Raw genomic sequence first — 17,595 nt, 5'->3', positions numbered from 1 at the left:
CCTCTCCCAAAAACATGTTTTCTCCCGAAACCGCCTCCACCGCCCAATTCTTCCATGACAAACCCGCTACAAATCATTTCCGACCTTTGCCAAACACAACAACCTGCCTACGCGTCATAAGTCACGTTCCCTGTCAATTCTACCTTGTTTACAAAACTCCGTAAAAGGTTATGATCCGAAATTGACAGTTCGTGGTTCGGTTTGACATAGGGCAAAGGTGCGAACGAAACATGATCCGATAATCCCTTAAGACCTATGATCAAAGCCGGAACTGCGTGAAATGACCTTAAACTGTTCATTCCACTCGTTACATAAATCTCTTGAAACATTCGCACCTCTACTCTGAAATTCCAAAATCATGACCAGGTTCTACGAACACACCACGATTTTTAACTATACTTGGGACCAAGTAGCGCAGGGATTCTGGAAGAGATACCCCAACCCGAACAGGTAACTGTGCGGTGCTCCCGAACGCTCCTGTAAGGTTAGCTTTGCAGCAAACACGTCCTGTCTGAAGACACAGTGTGTCGGAATGTGCGTTCAGGCCGCTTGTTTTCGACGAGGCTCCTCAGCAAAACTAACCCGATACCGAAGTGGGCGGAAAGGTTCATAACCTCGAAGCACGTCCACATCATCGAGGAGTCGATAGTCGACCCAGTGAACAAAGTATTAATTACGTACACGAGGAATCTTGGCTACACGAAAGTCATGGTAAGTGTTGGGGTTGATAAGTGGCTGGTTTGTCACTTGGTTTGTAGAGTGTGACCGAGAAAGTGGTCTACCGACAAAGCGACGAGCAGCCTGGGAAAACCGTGGCGGTGCGATCGGCGTGGATTGACTCTCAGATCAGAGGCTTCAGCAGAGCGATCTGTGCCTTCGGGTACGAAAGGTTTAAGAAAAACTGCAATAAAATGGTGAGACTTTATTTTTAATGGTATGATTGTTGGTATAATTGTTCTAGGTGGGCGGATTTAATTACGTCCTAGCTAACATGTTCCCCCTGCAGAGCACCGTCACAACGACACATGCCACAATAACGGCCACCAGTAAATTGAAAGATGCAGCGATAAATGCGTCCGAACTCGCCAAGTCAAAAGCGGTTCCCATATATGCGTCCCTGCATCCTAATCAATCCTAATACGTACTAATTAAATAATTAAAAAAAAACTGGTCACGTTACTTGTTCACTTTAAACTACTAAGATTCACTCGCTAAAGTATTCCATCGTTTAATTATAAATTAATTTCGATTTTTGATACTTTTTTATTCAAAAAAAAAAAACATGTATAGTGTAATTAACTTAAGCGAAATTTATTATGGATGTACATATGACTACCAGTTGAAAGTTGTTTGTGTGTAGGATGTTCATGGAAGGTGTAATTATTTTTAGACTCGCGTTACGTACTATGAGGTACTGAGTATTGTACGAGTTGTAATTAAAAACTAATAAACATTCGGCAGAAGCAAAATTTATTGGGTTAGATATGTAAACAGACGCTGGAAAAATCGTAACACCGGGTGAGTTGATGAAAAATGGTCAAAGTTTTGGTTTTGGGGCTCTGCACACTCAATGTGTCCCATGCGCATGGTTTTCTCGTGAGACTGGGATAGGGCTGGGGGACACTTTTCATATTTTCCGTCCTCGAGTACTGCAAACAAAGTGAATCAGAGTTGACTACGACTTCAAAGTTGGCTATTCTGGTCCATGAATGTCATTTATAAGTTATTTTAAGGTTAAGGTTTAACTTACCTACTTTTCCCAAACATACTTGTCTCTTGAGCTGGCAAAGGTTCATGAAGCGTTTACCTGAAGCGCAAACCGGGTTATAGTCGTTGGAGTCGCAAACAGGACAATTAGAAGCAGCTGCCGACGCCACCAACACAACTAAAAACATAAACTTAGCCCGAAAAACACCCTCGCGTGTTCCCCATACCCAAACCAATTAAAAAAGCGTAAATCATTTTTATCAAATACCGTGGTTTTACCTGTGAAGCTAACAAAGTAAGTACACACACTGGTGATTGATCCAAACAGGTCAATTTTATGCTACACTAGTCACAATTGTCTACAGAATTTATTCATTAAGGTGGGTTAAAAAAGTTACACTAATTTAATTTTAATGCGGTGGTAGGCGTTGCTCAAGACCCCGCGGAGGTTCCAGATGTTTTTAAATGTTTCTGGCTGGGTGTTATAGCAAGAGTCCACGGCTTTGGCCCACAACTCAACCTACAAAATACAAGCAGAAATTTTAGTGGCTTTACAAAAAAATGATCCAATTTTTCTCAGCGACAAAAAATTAGAAAAAACCAAACAATGAGGCTTCATGTTGCGATTGATTCGGCTGTGCGACAAAAATATAAAAAAGGAACAATGAGGCATTATCAGTTCGTAAAACTATTAATAAAAACGTGTCAAATAATAATAAATCTTATTTATTCCCGCGAACGCATCCGCATTTTTTGCTCATTGTATGTTTTATATTGGCCATAAAGAGTAGGTACCTGTTTAGTTCCTGATGGGATTGGGATTCGTGCCGACCACAAAGTCCAACTCCAGTGCTGGGGCGGCTCGGCGGAGTCTTGGTGGTCTAGGTTGGCCACAAACCACGTGCTTCCGCCGTCGGCTGTCACGTCAACTCGAGCTATTTTCTGGCCGCCCCCGGACCAGGCATAACCTTCACAAAAAAAAGGCGTCAAAGTGGAACGTTCTTCTTATTTTTTAATTAAATAATGGTATATTTTGATTTTAATAAAGACATTATTATTTAAATAAATTGTCACACTTTTTTGGTTGATTGAACTATTTTCAGGGGCTTAGAACATGAAAAAAGCTGCACTTTGATGTATAATAACAATTTTCCAATTTTTAAATGAGATATCCTCTAAGAAAATCGAGGGCGGGTGGGCGGGGCTAGTATTTGTTAACGGAAGACTGATTTTGGTAAACGATTGAACAATATTAAGAGTAATCACTGAAACGGAGAGGAGGTGAGTGGGCAGGGCTATTGTTTGCTTATAAAACTATAGCAAAATTAAACTTAGCCCCACCCGCCCACCCGTTCTCCCATTTTTTTTTTCTGAAATAAGAAATAATCTTAAAGCATAGCAAATAGTATAACAAAAAATTACGAGTAGCACTTTCCTGCCTATTTCTAACAGCCTACGTTCTATTAGTTTCCATTCCCACTCTACAAAAGAACATCTAATTAACCCCGCCCACATTTCAGTGATTAAGTTTATTTAGTCCGAATGAAAGGTAGATCTCATACTGAACAGAAATAAAATCGTTAGAATGCGAACTGTGCGAGTGGGCGGGGCTAGTACTTGCTAGGATAGGGCTGATTTTGATAAATGATATACCCCAAGAAAATAAAGAGTGGATGGGCGGGGCTTAAACTTGCTAAGATAAGACCCAATAATATTAAGAGTAGTCATTAGAATGAAGAGGAGGTGAATGGGCGGGGCCACTGAATTTTTTAATTTGTAATTTCACGACTTTTCAATTTTTTTATTTTTAAATTTTCCATTTCTTCAAATTTTCAATTTGCAATTTTTAGTTTCGGTTTTTTATTTTCCTTATTTTTTCAATTTTTCGGGGTTTCAATGTTCTGATTTTATAATTTTTCTTTTTTTAATGTGAAATTTTTCAGTTTTCAGATTTTTGAATCACTGGAATGGAGAGGGGGTGAGTGGGCAGGGCTATTGTTTGCTTATAAAAGACTCTATAGGAAAAGTAAAACTTAGCCCCGCCCACCCACCCATTCTGTTTTTTTTTTCTTAAATAAGAATTAATCTTATAACATATAGTATAACAAAAAATTAAGATGAACACTTTTTTGTCTTTTTTAACAGCCTACGTTTTATTAGTTTTCATTCCCACTCTACAAAAGAACATATAATTAACATACCCTAAGAAAATAAAGGGTGGGTGGGCGGGGCTAGTACTTGCTAAGATAAGACTGATTTCGGCATATTATATACCTTCCAAGAAAATAAAGGGTGCGTGGGTGGGGCTAATACTTGCTAAAATGCTAAAATTACTAAGATCCAACAATATTAAGAGTGGTGATTAGAATGAATAGGGCGTGAGTGGGCGGGGCTACTGCTTGGAATTTTTCAATTTGCAATTTTTTGTTTGGGTTTTTTATTTTCCTTATTTTTTCAATTTTTCGGGGTTTCAATGTTCTGATTTTATAATTTTTCTTCTTTTAATGTGAAATTTTTCAGTTTTTAGATTTTTTAATCACTGGAATGAAGAGGGGGTGAGTGGGCAGGGCTATTGTTTGCTTATAAAAGACTCTATAGGAAAAGTTAAACTTAGCCCCGCCCACCCACCCGTTCTGTTTTTTTTTTTCTTAAATAAGAATTAATCTTATAGCATATAGTATAACAAAAAAATTAAGATTAACACTTTTTTGTCTTTTTTAACAGCCTACGTTTTATTAGTTTTCATTTCCACTCTACAAAAGAACATAATTAACATACCCTTAGAAAATAAAGGGTGGGTGGGCGGGGCTAGTACTTGCTAAGATAAGACTGATTTCGGCATATTATATACCTTCCAAGAAAATAAAGGGTGGGTGGGCGGGGCTAATACTTGCTAAAATGCTAAAATTACTAAGATCCAACAATATTAAGAGTGGTCATTAGAATGAAGAGGGCATGAGTGGGCGGGGCGTACTGCTTGGAATTTTTCAATTTGCAATTTTTTGTCTCGGTTTTTTATTTTACTTATTTTTTTCAATTTTTCGCGGTTTCAATGTTCCGATTTTATAATTTTCCTTTTTTTTAATGTGAAATTTTTCAGTTTTTAGATTTTTGAATTTTTCATATTGAGTTTCTCGAGTTTTCAGGTTTTCGTTTCGATTTTTATTTTCTTAATTTTTCAGTTATTCTATTTTATCATTTTTGTTTCTTCAATTTTAATGTTTGCAGTTTTCCTTTTTTCGTTTTTTCGCTAGTATTTGTTAAGATAAGACTGATTTTCGTAAATAACTGAACAATATTAAAAGTAATCACTGGAATGGAGAGGGGGTAAGTGGGCAGGGCTATTATTTGCTTATAAAAGACTCTATAGGAAATAGTTAAACTTAGCCCCGCCCACCCACCCATTCTGTTTTTTTTTTTTCTGAAATAAGAAATAATCTTATAGCATATAGTACAACAAAAAATTAAGATTAACACTTTTTTGTCTTTTTTAACAGCCTACGTTTTATTAGTTTCCATTCCCACTCTACAAAAGAACATATAATTAACCCCACCCACCCACCCGGCCTCTATTTCAGTGATTCATTTTATCTAGTCAGAATGAAAGGGGATCTTATACTCACTAGAAATAAAATCGTTAGAATGAGAACAGCGCGGGTGGGCGGAGCTAGCACCTGCTAAGGTAGAACTGATTTTGGTAAATGACATACCCTAAGAAAATAAAGGGTGGGTGGGCGGGGCTAGTATTTGCTAAAATAAGACTGATCGTAGCAAATGACATACCTTCTAAGAAAATAAAGAGTGGATGGGCGGGGCTTAAACTTGCTAAGATAAGACCCAATAATATTAAGAGTAGTCATTAGAATGAAGAGGGGGTGAGTGGGCGGGGCCACTCCTTGGAATTTTTCAATTTGTAATTTCACGACTTTTCAATTTTTTGATTTTTAAATTTTCCATTTCTTTAAATTTTCGATTTGCAATTTTTAGTTTCGGTTTTTTATTTTCCTTATTTTTTCAAATTTTCAGGATTTCAATGTTCTGATTTTATAATTTTTCTTTTTTTAATGTGAAATTTTTCAGTTTTCAGATTTTTGAATCACTGGAATGGAGAGGGGGTGAGTGGGCAGGGCTATTGTTTGCTTATAAAAGACTCTATAGGAAAAGTTAAACTTAGCCCCGCCCACCCACCCGTTCTGCTTTTTTTCTTAAATAAGAATTAATCTTATAACATATAGTATAACAAAAAATTAAGATTAACACTTTTTTGTCTTTTTTAACAGCCTACGTTTTATTAGTTTCCATTCCCACTCTACAAAAGAACATATAATTAACATACCCCAAGAAAATAAAGGGTGGGTGGGTGGGGCTAATACTTGCTAAAATGCTAAAATTACTAAGATCCAACAATATTAAGAGTGGTCATTAGAATGAATAGGGCGTGAGTGGGCGGGGCTACTGCTTGGAATTTTTCAATTTGCAATTTTTTGTTTCGGTTTCGCCATTCCCACTCTACAAAAGAACATGTAATTAACCCCGCCCACCCACCCCGTCTCGATTTCAGTAATTAATTTCATCTAGTCACAATGAAAGGTGGATCTTATACTCACCAGAAATAAAATCGTTAGAATGAAGAGGAGTTGAGTGGGCGGGACTACTGGTTTTTCGATTTCCAATTTCACGAGTTTTTAATTTTTCGATTTTTAAATTTTCCAGTTCTTCAAAGTTTCGATTTGCTATTTTTTGTTTCGGTTTTTTATTTTCCAATTTTTTGGGTTTTCAATGTTTTGATTTTATAATTTTTCTTTTTTCAATGTGAAATTTTTCAGTTTTTAGATTTTTTAATTTCTCGAATTTTCAGTTTTTCGTTTCGGGTTTAATTTTCTTAATTTATTCAATTATTCGATTTATATTTATTCCATGATGTTTAACAACAAAAAAAGAAGAAAAACCTGAAGGCAGTGGCCCTTTTTTTACATTTTTCTGTTACTTTATTTTTCAGTTTTTCAATTTTCCCACTTTTGAATTTTTCAATTTTTAGATTTTGAATTTTTAGTATTGAATTTCCCGATGTTTCAATTTTTCGCTTCAATTTATTACATACTTATTTTTCAATTTTTCGGTTTTATTATTTTTTTGTTGTTTCAGTTTTTCCTTTCTTTTTTCGATTTAAAATTTCTCGAGTTTTCTATTTTTTCAGGTCACGTCAGGTCAGTACTTGCTAAGATAAGACTAATTATGAACATCGAACAATATTAAGAGTAATCACTGAAATGGAGAGGGGGTGAGCGAGCAGGGCTATTGTTTACTTATAAAAGACTCTATAGGAAAAAATTTAACTTAGCCCCGCCCACCCACCCGTTCTCCAGAATCAAAGGAGATGTATGAGAAATTAATGGGATTTGCGGAAAGTGCGTTTAAAAAAAGGAGAAGGATGAGAGAGGGTGTGACGGACCGAGGTATGGAAATACTGTAAAATAAATTGAATGTGTGTGTGTACAAAAGAACATATTTATAATTAACTCCACCCACCCACCCCGCCTCTATTTCAATTATTCATTTCATATGTGATCGTTTTCCGGGTCGGGACCGTGGCAATTGCGATTTTGCACTCAACGTTTCGCACACTTTCGTAAGTGGCATCTTCAGGAGCAGGCTTAAGAAATTAGGAATATTCCTAACTCTAATTAACACGATCCCAACCCGGAAAACGATCATGTATTGACTCCGACCGTGGAAGCCTCCGAAATTATATTCATTTTATCTCGTCAGAATGAAATATGAATCTTATACTCAGTAGATACGAGAGTTTCTCCAGTTTTCAGTTTTTCTTTTCGGTTTTTTAATTTCTTAATTTTTTCAATTAGTCGATTTTATCACTTTTGTTTCTTCAATTTTAATTTTTACAATTTTTTCTTTTTTCATTTTTCTGATTTAAAATTTCCCAAGTTTTCAATTTTTTTTTTTCAAGTCAGGTCAGGTCAGTACTTGCTAAGGTAAGACTGATTTTGGGAAATGACCTACTCTCTAAGATAAATTAACAAATCGAAAAAGTGGAAAATTCAAAAGTGGAAAACTGGAATGAAAAACTTCTACATTTAAAATTGAAACATTGCGAAGTAAAAATATAAAAATGCGATAATTGAAAATCACCAAAATTGTTAAAAACTGGGAAATGGGAAAACTGAAAAATCGATAATTAAAAAATTTCAACCTTTGGATATCGAAAAACATTTAATGAAAACTGGAAAAATTGCAAAATAAAAATCATTGAAAATCATTTAAAAATCGAAAAAATAAATATCCAGAAACTGAAGAATCGAAAGATTGAAGAAACGAGAAATTTAAAGATCATAAAAGTAAAAATCGGGAAACTCAAAAGTCGAAAAACTGAAAATCGAAATTTGATTTAAAAATCGAAAAATTGCAAGTGGCAAAATTGAAAAATTTAAAAACGAAAACTAAAAAAATTCCATCGCGATAAATAGAATAATCGATAAATAAAAAATCAATAAACTAAGAAATCGAATAATTGGAAAATTAAACGTGGAAAATCGAAATGAAAAACTTCTATGTACATTTGAAATTGAAAACTTGAATAATTGCCAAATAAAACCCAACAACTTAAAAAAAAATCAAAATTATAATTGAAAAATCAAACATGAAAAAATAAAAAAAATTCAATCTTTGAAAATCGAAAAACATTTAATGAAAGCTAGACAAATTGCAAAATAAAAATCCAAGATATCCTCTAAGAAAAGAGAGGGAGGGTGGGTGGGCGGGGCTAGTATCTGCTAAGATGGGTACCAAAAAATCTCCCGAATATTATTTAAAAAAAACTACCTATGAAACCAGTGAGAAACTAATAAATCGAAAAATTCGAAAGTTAAAAAAAATGTAAAGTAAAAATCGAAAAATGCGATATTTTGAAAATCGCAAAAATCGCAAAATTAAAAATTGGGAAATCGAATAACTGAAAAATTTAATGAAAACTAGGAAAATTACAAAGTAAGAATCCAAAAACAGTAAAAAACATAAATAAAAATATTTGAAAAGTGTCAAAATGAAAAATTGCATAATAACTAAAAAATCGAAAAAACAAATATCGAGAAACTGAGAAGTCGAAAAACTGAAGAATCGGAAGTTGAAAATGGAAAAATTGAAACATTTAAAACTAGAAACTACAAAGATTGCACAATATTTGAAACATCTAAGAAATCGAAGAATTAAAATTTAAAAATCGAAAAATTGCAAACTGGTAAAATTGAAAAATTTAAAAACGAAAACTAAAAAAATTCCATCGCGATAAATAGAATAATCGATAAATAAAAAATCAATAAACTAAGAAATCGAAAAATTGGAAAATTAAACGTGGAAAATCGAAATGAAAAACTTCTACATTTGAAATTGAAAACTTGAATAATTGCCAAATAAAACCCAACAACTTAAAAATCAAAATAATTGAAAAATCACACATGAAAAAACAAAAAAAATTCAATCTTTGAAAATCGAAAAACATTTAATGAAAGCTAGAGAAATTGCAAAATAAAAATCAAAAAATTGTAAAAAAAACACAAAAAGAGAGACGGAGGGTGGGCGGGGCTAGTATCTGCTAAGATAAGACTGATTTTGGCAAATGAGATACCCGCTAAGAAAATAGTGGGCGGGGCTTGTACCTGCTAAAATAAGACCGATTTTGGCAAATGACATACCTTCCCAGAAAAGAGAGGGTGGGTGGGCGGGGCTAGTATCTGCTAAGATGGGTACCAAAAAATCTCCCGAATATTATTTAAAAAAAACTACCTATTAAACTAGTGAGAAACTAATTAATCGAAAAATTCAAAAGTTAAAAAAAATGTAAAGTAAAAATCGAAAAATGCGATATTTTGAAAATCGCAAAATTAAAAATTGGGAAATCGAATAACTGAAAAATTTAATGAAAACTAGGAAAATTACAAAGTAAAAATCCAAAAACAGTAAAAAACTTAAATAAAAATATTTGAAGTGTCAAAATGAAAAATTGCATAATAACTAAAAAATCGAAAAAACAAATATCGAGAAACTGAGAAGTCGAAAAACTGAAGAATCGGAAGGTGAAAATGGAAAAATTGAAACATTTAAAACTAGAAACTACAAAGATTGCACAATATTTGAAACATCTAAGAAATCGAAGAATTAAAATTTAAAAATCGAAAAATTGCAAAGTAGTAAAATTGAAAAATTTAAAAACGAACACTAAAAAAATTCCATCGCGAGAAATAGAATTATCGATAAATAAAAAATCAATAAACTAAGAAATCGAAAAATTGGAAAATTAAACGTGGAAAATCGAAATGACAAACTTCTACATTTGAAATTGAAAACTTGAATAATTGCCAAACAAAATCCAACAATTTAAAAATCAATATAATAATTGAAAAATCAAACATGAAAAAATAAAAAAAAATCAATCTTTGAAAATCGAAAAACATTTAATGAAAACTTGATAAATTGCAGAATAAAAATCCAGAAATTAAAAAAAAAAACACAAGAGAGAGGGTGGGTGGGCGGGACTAGTACTTGCTAAGATAAGACTGATTTTGGCAAATAAATTTTACCCTCTTTCTTAATATAGGTAGTCGTCTTTTTTTGTTTAATCTTTGTTTTTTTTAAGTTTTACTTCAATAACAGGAGGTTAAAGTATTTTCAGTTTCTTGTTGGGAAAAAATATTTCGTATATTAAGAAAAAATGGGCAACATATAAGCCCCACCCACCCACCCCTTCTCCATTGTGATAATTTTTTTATTCATCGTGAGCTCATGTCTTTACAAGAAAATACCATATGAAATATGTTTTTAAAAGGGTAGAATTTTCTAGAAACATTTTGATTAGGAATGAAAAAATCATCACAATCGAGATAGGGTGGGTGGGCGGGCCTTATATTTTCCCCTTTTTCTTAATATAGGTAGTCTTTTTTTGTTTAATCTTTGTTTTTTTTTTAATATAGACTTTTATTTCAATAACAAGATTATAATTAACATATTTTCAGTTTCTTGTTGGAAAAAAAAAAACTTCGTATATCAAGAAAAAATGGGTAAAATATAAGCCCCACCCACCCACCCCTTCTCAATTGTGATGAATTTCCTATTCATCGTTGGCTCATTTCTAGAAATTACGATATGAAATATGTTTTTAAAAGCGTAGAATTTTCTAGAAAAATTTTGATATAACAATTAAACTTCACCCCTCGGTCTGATAAGAAGTGAAAAAATCATCACAATCGAGACAGGGTGGGTGGGCGGGCCTTATATTTTACCCTCTTTCTTAATATAGGTAGTCGTCTTTTTTTGTTTAATCTTTGTTTTTTTTTTAATGTAGAGTTTTACTTCAATAACAGGAGGATAGTTAACGAATTTTCAGTTTCTTGTTGGGAAAAAATATTTCGTATATTAAGAAAAAATGGGCAACATATAAGCCCCACCCACCCACCCCTTCTCAATTGTGATCATTTTTTTATTCATTGTGAGCTCATTTCTTTACAAGAAAATACCATATGAAATATTTTTTTAAAAGGTAGAATTTTCTAGAAACATTTTGATGTTGCAATTAAACTCCGCCCCTCGGTCTGATTAGCAATGAAAAAATCATCAGAATAGAGATAGGGTGGGTGGGCGGGCCTTATATTTTACCCTCTTTCTTAATATAGGTAGTTGTCTTTTTTTGTTTAATCTTTGTTTTTTTTTTAATACAGAGTTTTATTTCAATAACAGGATGATAATTGACAATTTTCAGTTTTTTGTTGGAAAAAAAACTTCGTATATTTAGAAAAAATGGGCAAAATATAAGCCCCACCCACCCACCCCTTCTCAATTCTGATGATTTTTTTATTCATCGTGGGCTCATTTCTAGAAATTACGATATGAAATATGTTTTTAAAAGAGTAGAATTTTCTAGAAAAAATTTAATTTCACAATTAAACTTCGCCCGTCGGTCTGATTAGGAATGAAAAAATCATCAGTATCGAGATAGGGTGGGTGGGTGGGCCTTATATTTTACCCTTTTTCTTAATATAGGTAGTCGTCTTTTTTTGTTTAATCTTTGTTTTTTTTTAATATAGACTTTTATTTCAATAACAAGATTATAATTAACATATTTTCAGTTTCTTGTTGGAAAAAAAAAACTTCGTATATCAAGAAAAAAATGGGTAAAATATAAGCCCCACCCACCCACCCCTTTTCAATTGTGATGAATTTCCTATTCATCGTTGGCTCATTTCTAGAAATTACGATATGAAATATGTTTTTAAAAGGGTAGAATTTTCTAGAAAAATTTTGATATAACAATTAAACTTCACCCCTCGGTCTGATAAGGAGTGAAAAAATCATCACAATCGAGACAGGGTGGGTGGGCGGGCCTTATATTTTACCCTCTTTCTTAATATAAGTAGTCGTCTTTTTTGTTTAATCTTTGTTTTTTTTAGTGTAGAGTTTTACTTCAATAACAGGACGATAGTTAACGTATTTTCAGTTTCTTGTTGGGAAAAAATATTTCGTATATTAAGAAAAAATGGGCAAAATATAAGACCCCCCACCCACCCCTTCTCCATTGTGATCATTTTTTATTCATCGTGAGCTCATTTCTTTACAAGAAAATACCATATGAAATATGTTTTTAAAAGGTAGAATTTTCTAGAAACATTTTGATGTTGCAATTAAACTTCATCCCTCGGTCTGATTAGGAATGAAAAAATCATCACAATTGAGATAGGGTGGGTGGGCGGGCCTTATATTTTCCCCTTTTTCTTCATATAGGTAGTCGTCTTTTTTTAATCTTTGTTTTTTTTTTAATACAGACTTTTATTTCAGTAACAGGATTATAATTAACATATTTTCAGTTTCTTGTCGGAAAAAAAAATTCGTATATCAAGAAAAAATGGGTAAAATATAAGCCCCACCCACCCACCCCTTCTCAATTGTGGGCGGGACTAGTACCTGCTAAAATAAGACCGATTTTGGCAAATGACATACCTTCCAGGAAAATAGAGGGCGGGTGGGCGGGGCTAGTATTTGTTAAGACAAGACTGAACAATATTAAGAGTAATCACTGGAATGAAGAGGGGGTGGGTGGGCGGGGCTATTGCTTGCGAAAGAAAAGGTTAACCTATATTGTCATGTTATCAAAAAAAAATTAAAAATTGTTGAACCTCTTTTAGCTTTTACGAATTTCATACCTTTGACCACTATGTGTCCATCTTCCACTTTGACTTTTTCGCCCTCTGAAGGTTTACAAATGGCGGAAATAACCGGGAGCTCCTGGATAGCTGGCGATTTAGTAAAATCCACGGTATCCCAATCCGTACTGGGAGAAAAACCCTTATAGTCGTTTTGTTGCCAATGCGAATCGCTCTCGTTTTCCGAAACGACAATTCTCCCTTCAAAAATCAATCAACTTTGACAATTTCTACAAATTTTCCGACAATACCTAACCATTTGACATTTCTTGCACCCACCACCCCTGGAACGATGACCCGTATGGGAAACCCGTGGTCTCTCGGAATCGCCTCTCCGTTCATTTCGTACGCTAGAATCACGTCGCCTCTTTTACTCATCGCCTTCCATAGAGGCACCGACGCCCCGTAGGTTTTACCAGTTGGGTCAAAATCCAGTCCTTCAAACTATTTCTCTGTTAACCACACTCAAGTCAAAAAATTTACATTACTTGGACGTGCTTCAATTTCTTGTCGTCTTCGTCAACTCCTAGTTTGATAAGAACGTCCCTCAACCTAACCCCAGTCCAAGTCGCAGTCCCCACAGCGGCAGCCCCCCAATTCAAACCTTTAACGGGTTTCACCTTTACAAATAATCACATTTGTACACTTTGCAGCTACGCCGTTCTATTTACCTTGACCATTTCGCTTCTCCTGTTACCAGCGCACATGATAGTCGCTGTGATAGTGTGTCTAGGGAGTTTTTTTATTTCGTCTAGAGTCAAAACAAGACACTTTTTTCGCCCCTCAACCTCTACCTCCAATTCGTACGTTTCTGGATCTACTTGAGGCACGGGAAGGTGATTCCGGACATAGAACAATTCACTAAGAAGGGTTAAAATAATTTTCCGGACGACAACTCACTTTGGGGTTATGAATTGTTCGACTAGGAGAAAAGGGGGCGTTTCGGCATTGAAAGGCTTCACGGAGGCGGGCTTGAGGGCTGCGTGTCTCTGCGGGTCGGTGGAGTAGGGGTCCGACATGTCCGCCACCAACTGTTGGGAGTCCTCCTTTGAAACGTTTCCTTGAACAACGATTGGGGGAGAAAGTCACGTGATGCACTTCTCTCTCACTATTGGTTTACGTTGTTACGGATGTTACAACCGTCCAATAGCAAGTGGTGCCGATGTCACGTGATTAGTGGTTTGAATTTGAATCTACACACCTATTCTCAAAGTTTCAAGAATTTGCAGCACGTGCGGATTATTGTGGACGGCATACAACAACCAAAATGGTTCCACGGAACTTCCAGCAGCCAATAGAATCTGGTCACCGCCTGGGTGTTCAGTCACGAAGTCGGTGATGTCGTACACGCCTTCTTTGTAGGTAACCCAGATTCGTTTTTCTCTGCAGATCACATATTCAATAATTAATTTTTATTTATTTATTTATTTTTTTCTTACTTTGTGGAGTGCTCTGAGACTTCGTGGAGGGTATAAACTGGTAAATCTGCTTTGGCCACACCAACGTTTCCCATTTTCATCTCTGGTGACTCAGCTAACACAACTGCATTGTTTCTATAATCTAAATTTTCTTTAAACGCATTTCTTTTCTTTTTTTTTTTTTTTCGTAATTACCGTAAAATTTGTACGCTAGTAAAGTCCCCACAGACGCTCCAAGCAACATTTTGGTGTACTTCCTAGCGCGTGGGGCTCCACTCTCCTGATTTTCTTCATGACCAAACTGGTAACAACTTCTTGAAAACTGATTGACAAATCTGCGGCTTAAAAGCCTATGGTACATGACTCTGCAACGAAAACGTGTTAACATTTTACCAAAATATGCTAAACTAATGTAACCTTGGACCTATATATTTCATCGCGCAATCTTCACTGATTTGTAGATACTACAAATTGTCACAACTTAATACAAATCCAATAAAAACGTGACCTGAAAAAGGTCAACTTCGTGACATATTCTCGTGTAAAACCTGATTACAAACGATTAGATTTGCCCCATCTGATAAGCACCGACATTCAAAACAGTTAATATTTTATTAACAATACCGTGAACAACTTTGTACAGATAAACAGTAGAATAATCGATTTCGTATTGAGGTCGGTTAATAATAGAAATTAATTTGTTAATGTATCAGAGAAATTGCTGTTGACCTAACTAGAACCCATCTATCATCAATCGAAAGAATATTAATGACTTAATTCACCCAGTGGTGAAAAGTAGTTAACAAGGTCAAGAACGTACGCAAAAGTGCTGCTCCAAACACAAAAATGAACGTGTAAGAACTCGTTTTAGCCAATGCTTGCCATTTCACACACCCATATTTGTAAAGACTGATGTTATTTGAACTCGTGAAAAATTAATTAAATTATCACGGTGACAGTCACAACATTGGCGGCCTTGGGGGGTTTAGGGACGTTGCGGTTGGGGGTTGGCGGCGCTGTTAATTGATAAATCGAAAAAAAACGGGCGAAATAAATTGCGTTAGCGAATGTAGAGGCATAATTCGGATTCAACGTGCTTTAATATATCATTGTGGGAATTTTTGTGGCGTAACTTGGACGTTACGAGGGATTCGTTAGTCGGATTTAGTGATTTTTTCGCTGTCCTCGAACCCAACGCTGCCTGGCGGACATGCGTCATGAGCGAACCGTAGTACCCCCTAAGTTAAACATCAGTGTAATGAACTAAATGGTTTGAGGACTCGGAACAGAAGTACTCAAACTACACCGTTGTCGTTTTTCTTAATATAGGTAATCGTCTTTTCTTGTTTAATCTTTGTTTTTTTTAATATAGAGTTTTACTTCAATAACAGGATGATAGTTGACATGTTTTCAGTTTTTTGTTGAAAAAAAAAGACTTCGTATGTAAGAAAAAATGGGCAAAATATAAGCCCCACCCACCCACCCTTTCTCAATTGTGATGAATTTCTTATTCATCGTGGGCTCATTTCATGAAATTACGATATGAAATATGTTTTTAAAAGGGTAGAATTTTCTAGAAAAATTTTGATTTTACAATTAAACTTCGCCCCTCGGTCTGATTAGGAATGAAAAAATCATCACAATCGAGACAGGGTGGGTGGGCGGGCCTTATATTTTGCCCTTTTTCTTAATATAAGTAGTCGTCTTTTTTAGTTTAATCTTTGTTTATTTTTAATGTAGAATTTTACTTCAATAACAGGATGATAATTGACATGTTTTCAGTTTTTTGTTAGAAAAAAAAAATTCGTACATTTAGAAAAAATGGGTAAAATATAGGCCCCACCCACCCACCCCTTCTCAATTGTGATGAATTTTTTATTCATCGTGGGCTCATTTATAGAAATTACGATATAAAATATGTTTTTAAAAGGGTAGAAATTTCTAGAAAAATGTTCACATTACAGTTTTAAACTTTATCCCTCGGTCTGATTTGGAATGAAGAAATCATCACAATCGAGACAGGGTGGGTGGGCGGGACTTATATTTTGCCCTTTTTCTTAATATAGGTAGTCGTCTTTTTTTGTTTAATCTTTGTTTTTTTTAATGTAGAGTTTTATTTCAATAACAAGATGATAGTTAACATATTTTCAGTTTCTTGTTGAAAAAAAAAACTTCGTATATTTAGAAAAAATGGGCAAAATATAAGCCCCACCCACCCACCTCTTCTCAACTGTGATGAATTTCCTATTCATCGTGAGCTCATTTCTAGAAATTACGATGTGAAAAATTGTTTTAAAAGGGTAGAATTTTCAAAAAAAAAATTTTGATTTTACAATTAAACTTCGCCCCTCGGGCTGATTTGGAATGAAAAAATCATCAGAATAGAGATAGGGTGGGCGGGCCTTATATTTTACCCTCTTTCTTAATATAAGTAGTCGTTTTTTTTTGTTTAATCTTTGTTTTTTTTTTTAATATAGAGTTTTATTTCAATAACAGGATGATAGTCAGCATATTTTCAGTTTTTTGTTGGGAAAAAAGGATTTGTATGTTAAGAAAAAATGACGAAAATATAACCCCACCCACCCACCCCTTCTCAATTGTGATGAATTTCTTTTTCATCGTGGGGTCATTTCTAGAAATTACGATATGAAGTATGTTTTTAAAAGGGTAGAAATTTCTAGAAAAATGTTCACATTACAGTTTTAAACTTTATCCCTCGGTCTGATTTGGAATGAAGGAATCATCACAATCGAGACAGGGTGGGTGGGCGGGCCTTATATTTTTCCCTTTTTCTTAATATAGGTAGTCGTATTTTCTTGTTTAATCTTTGTTTTTTTTAATATAGAGTTTTATTTCAATAACAGGATGATAATTGACAATTTTCAGTTTTTTGTTGGAAAAAAAAAACTTCGTATATTTAGAAAAAATGGGCAAAATATAAGCCCCACCCACCCACCCCTTCTCAATTCTGATCATTTTTTTATTCATCGTGGGCTCATTTCTAGAAATTACGATATGAAATATGTTTTTAAAAGAGTAGAATTTTCTAGAAAAAAATTAATTTCACAATTAGACTTCGCCCCTCGGTCTGATTAGGAATGAAAAAATCATCAGTATCGAGATAGGGTGGGTGGGCGGGCCTTATATTTTACCCTCTTTCTTAATATAGGTAGTCGTCTTTTTTTGATTAATCTTTGTTTTTTTTTAATGTAGAGTTTTATTTCAATAACAGGATGATAGTTAACATATTTTCAGTTTCTTGT

At 34.4% G+C, this 17,595-nt stretch overlaps 3 protein-coding genes across 4 annotated transcripts; 1 reads left to right on the top strand and 2 right to left on the bottom strand.

Moving 5' to 3' along the window:
* Positions 1-12: 12 nt before the first annotated feature.
* LOC135139726 (protein preli-like) lies at positions 13-1,469 on the top strand. Its single transcript, XM_064070047.1, has 4 exons — positions 13-450; positions 498-711; positions 759-914; positions 962-1,469. The coding sequence occupies exons 1-4, from the start codon at positions 359-361 to the stop codon at positions 1,136-1,138; spliced, it is 639 nt and encodes a 212-aa protein (XP_063926117.1). The 5' UTR covers positions 13-358; the 3' UTR covers positions 1,139-1,469.
* LOC135139727 (uncharacterized) lies at positions 1,454-2,019 on the bottom strand. Its single transcript, XM_064070048.1, has 3 exons — positions 1,935-2,019; positions 1,751-1,885; positions 1,454-1,649 (listed from the first exon to the last, which is right to left on the bottom strand). The coding sequence occupies exons 1-3, from the start codon at positions 1,960-1,962 to the stop codon at positions 1,471-1,473; spliced, it is 342 nt and encodes a 113-aa protein (XP_063926118.1). The 5' UTR covers positions 1,963-2,019; the 3' UTR covers positions 1,454-1,470.
* A 37-nt stretch (positions 2,020-2,056) lies between these two features.
* On the bottom strand, positions 2,057-15,299 carry LOC135139725 (sulfite oxidase, mitochondrial). 2 transcript variants are annotated; one of them, XM_064070044.1, is made up of 12 exons: positions 15,153-15,299; positions 14,750-14,840; positions 14,528-14,697; positions 14,354-14,474; positions 14,116-14,297; positions 13,815-13,974; positions 13,586-13,775; positions 13,403-13,534; positions 13,166-13,358; positions 12,915-13,115; positions 2,503-2,675; positions 2,057-2,227 (listed from the first exon to the last, which is right to left on the bottom strand). In XM_064070044.1, exons 2-12 carry the CDS (start codon positions 14,767-14,769, stop codon positions 2,102-2,104), a joined length of 1,668 nt encoding a protein of 555 aa, XP_063926114.1. In that variant the 5' UTR covers positions 14,770-14,840; positions 15,153-15,299; the 3' UTR covers positions 2,057-2,101. The 2 variants fall into 2 exon arrangements, with proteins under 2 accessions (XP_063926114.1, XP_063926115.1); XM_064070045.1 differs by having other exon boundaries at positions 14,750-15,299.
* Positions 15,300-17,595: the final 2,296 nt, after the last annotated feature.

Source organism: Zophobas morio, unplaced genomic scaffold (assembly GCF_036711695.1).
Source record: "Zophobas morio isolate AGI-343-1 ecotype UQ-CSIRO unplaced genomic scaffold, CSIRO_AGI_Zmor_V1 ptg000033l, whole genome shotgun sequence".
Classification (NCBI taxonomy): domain Eukaryota; kingdom Metazoa; phylum Arthropoda; class Insecta; order Coleoptera; family Tenebrionidae; genus Zophobas; species Zophobas morio.
The sequence above is the reverse complement of the archived record's forward strand: the minus strand, read 5'-3'. Positions and strand labels throughout refer to the sequence as shown.

Bases quoted from the DNA above. Each gene is read 5' to 3' on its own strand.
- LOC135139726 (XM_064070047.1), top strand. From the start codon at position 359: ATGACCAGGTTCTACGAACACACCACGATTTTTAACTATACTTGGGAC. The intron at 451-497 runs GTAACTGTGCGG...TTAGCTTTGCAG, and splicing joins AGATACCCCAACCCGAACAG to CAAACACGTCCTGTCTGAAG. The intron at 915-961 runs GTGAGACTTTAT...TAATTGTTCTAG, and splicing joins AGAAAAACTGCAATAAAATG to GTGGGCGGATTTAATTACGT.
- LOC135139725 (XM_064070045.1), bottom strand. From the start codon at position 14,769: ATGAAATATATAGGTCCAAG. The intron at 13,975-14,115 runs GTGTGTAGATTC...TCGTTGTTCAAG, and splicing joins TCTTGAAACTTTGAGAATAG to GAAACGTTTCAAAGGAGGAC. The intron at 2,676-12,914 runs GTATGAAATTCG...TTTTTTGTGAAG, and splicing joins TGGACACATAGTGGTCAAAG to GTTATGCCTGGTCCGGGGGC.
- LOC135139727 (XM_064070048.1), bottom strand. From the start codon at position 1,962: ATGATTTACGCTTTTTTAATTGGTTTGG. The intron at 1,886-1,934 runs GTATGGGGAACA...TTATGTTTTTAG, and splicing joins CGCTTTTTTAATTGGTTTGG to TTGTGTTGGTGGCGTCGGCA. The intron at 1,650-1,750 runs GTAAGTTAAACC...CTTTGTTTGCAG, and splicing joins AGTATGTTTGGGAAAAGTAG to TACTCGAGGACGGAAAATAT.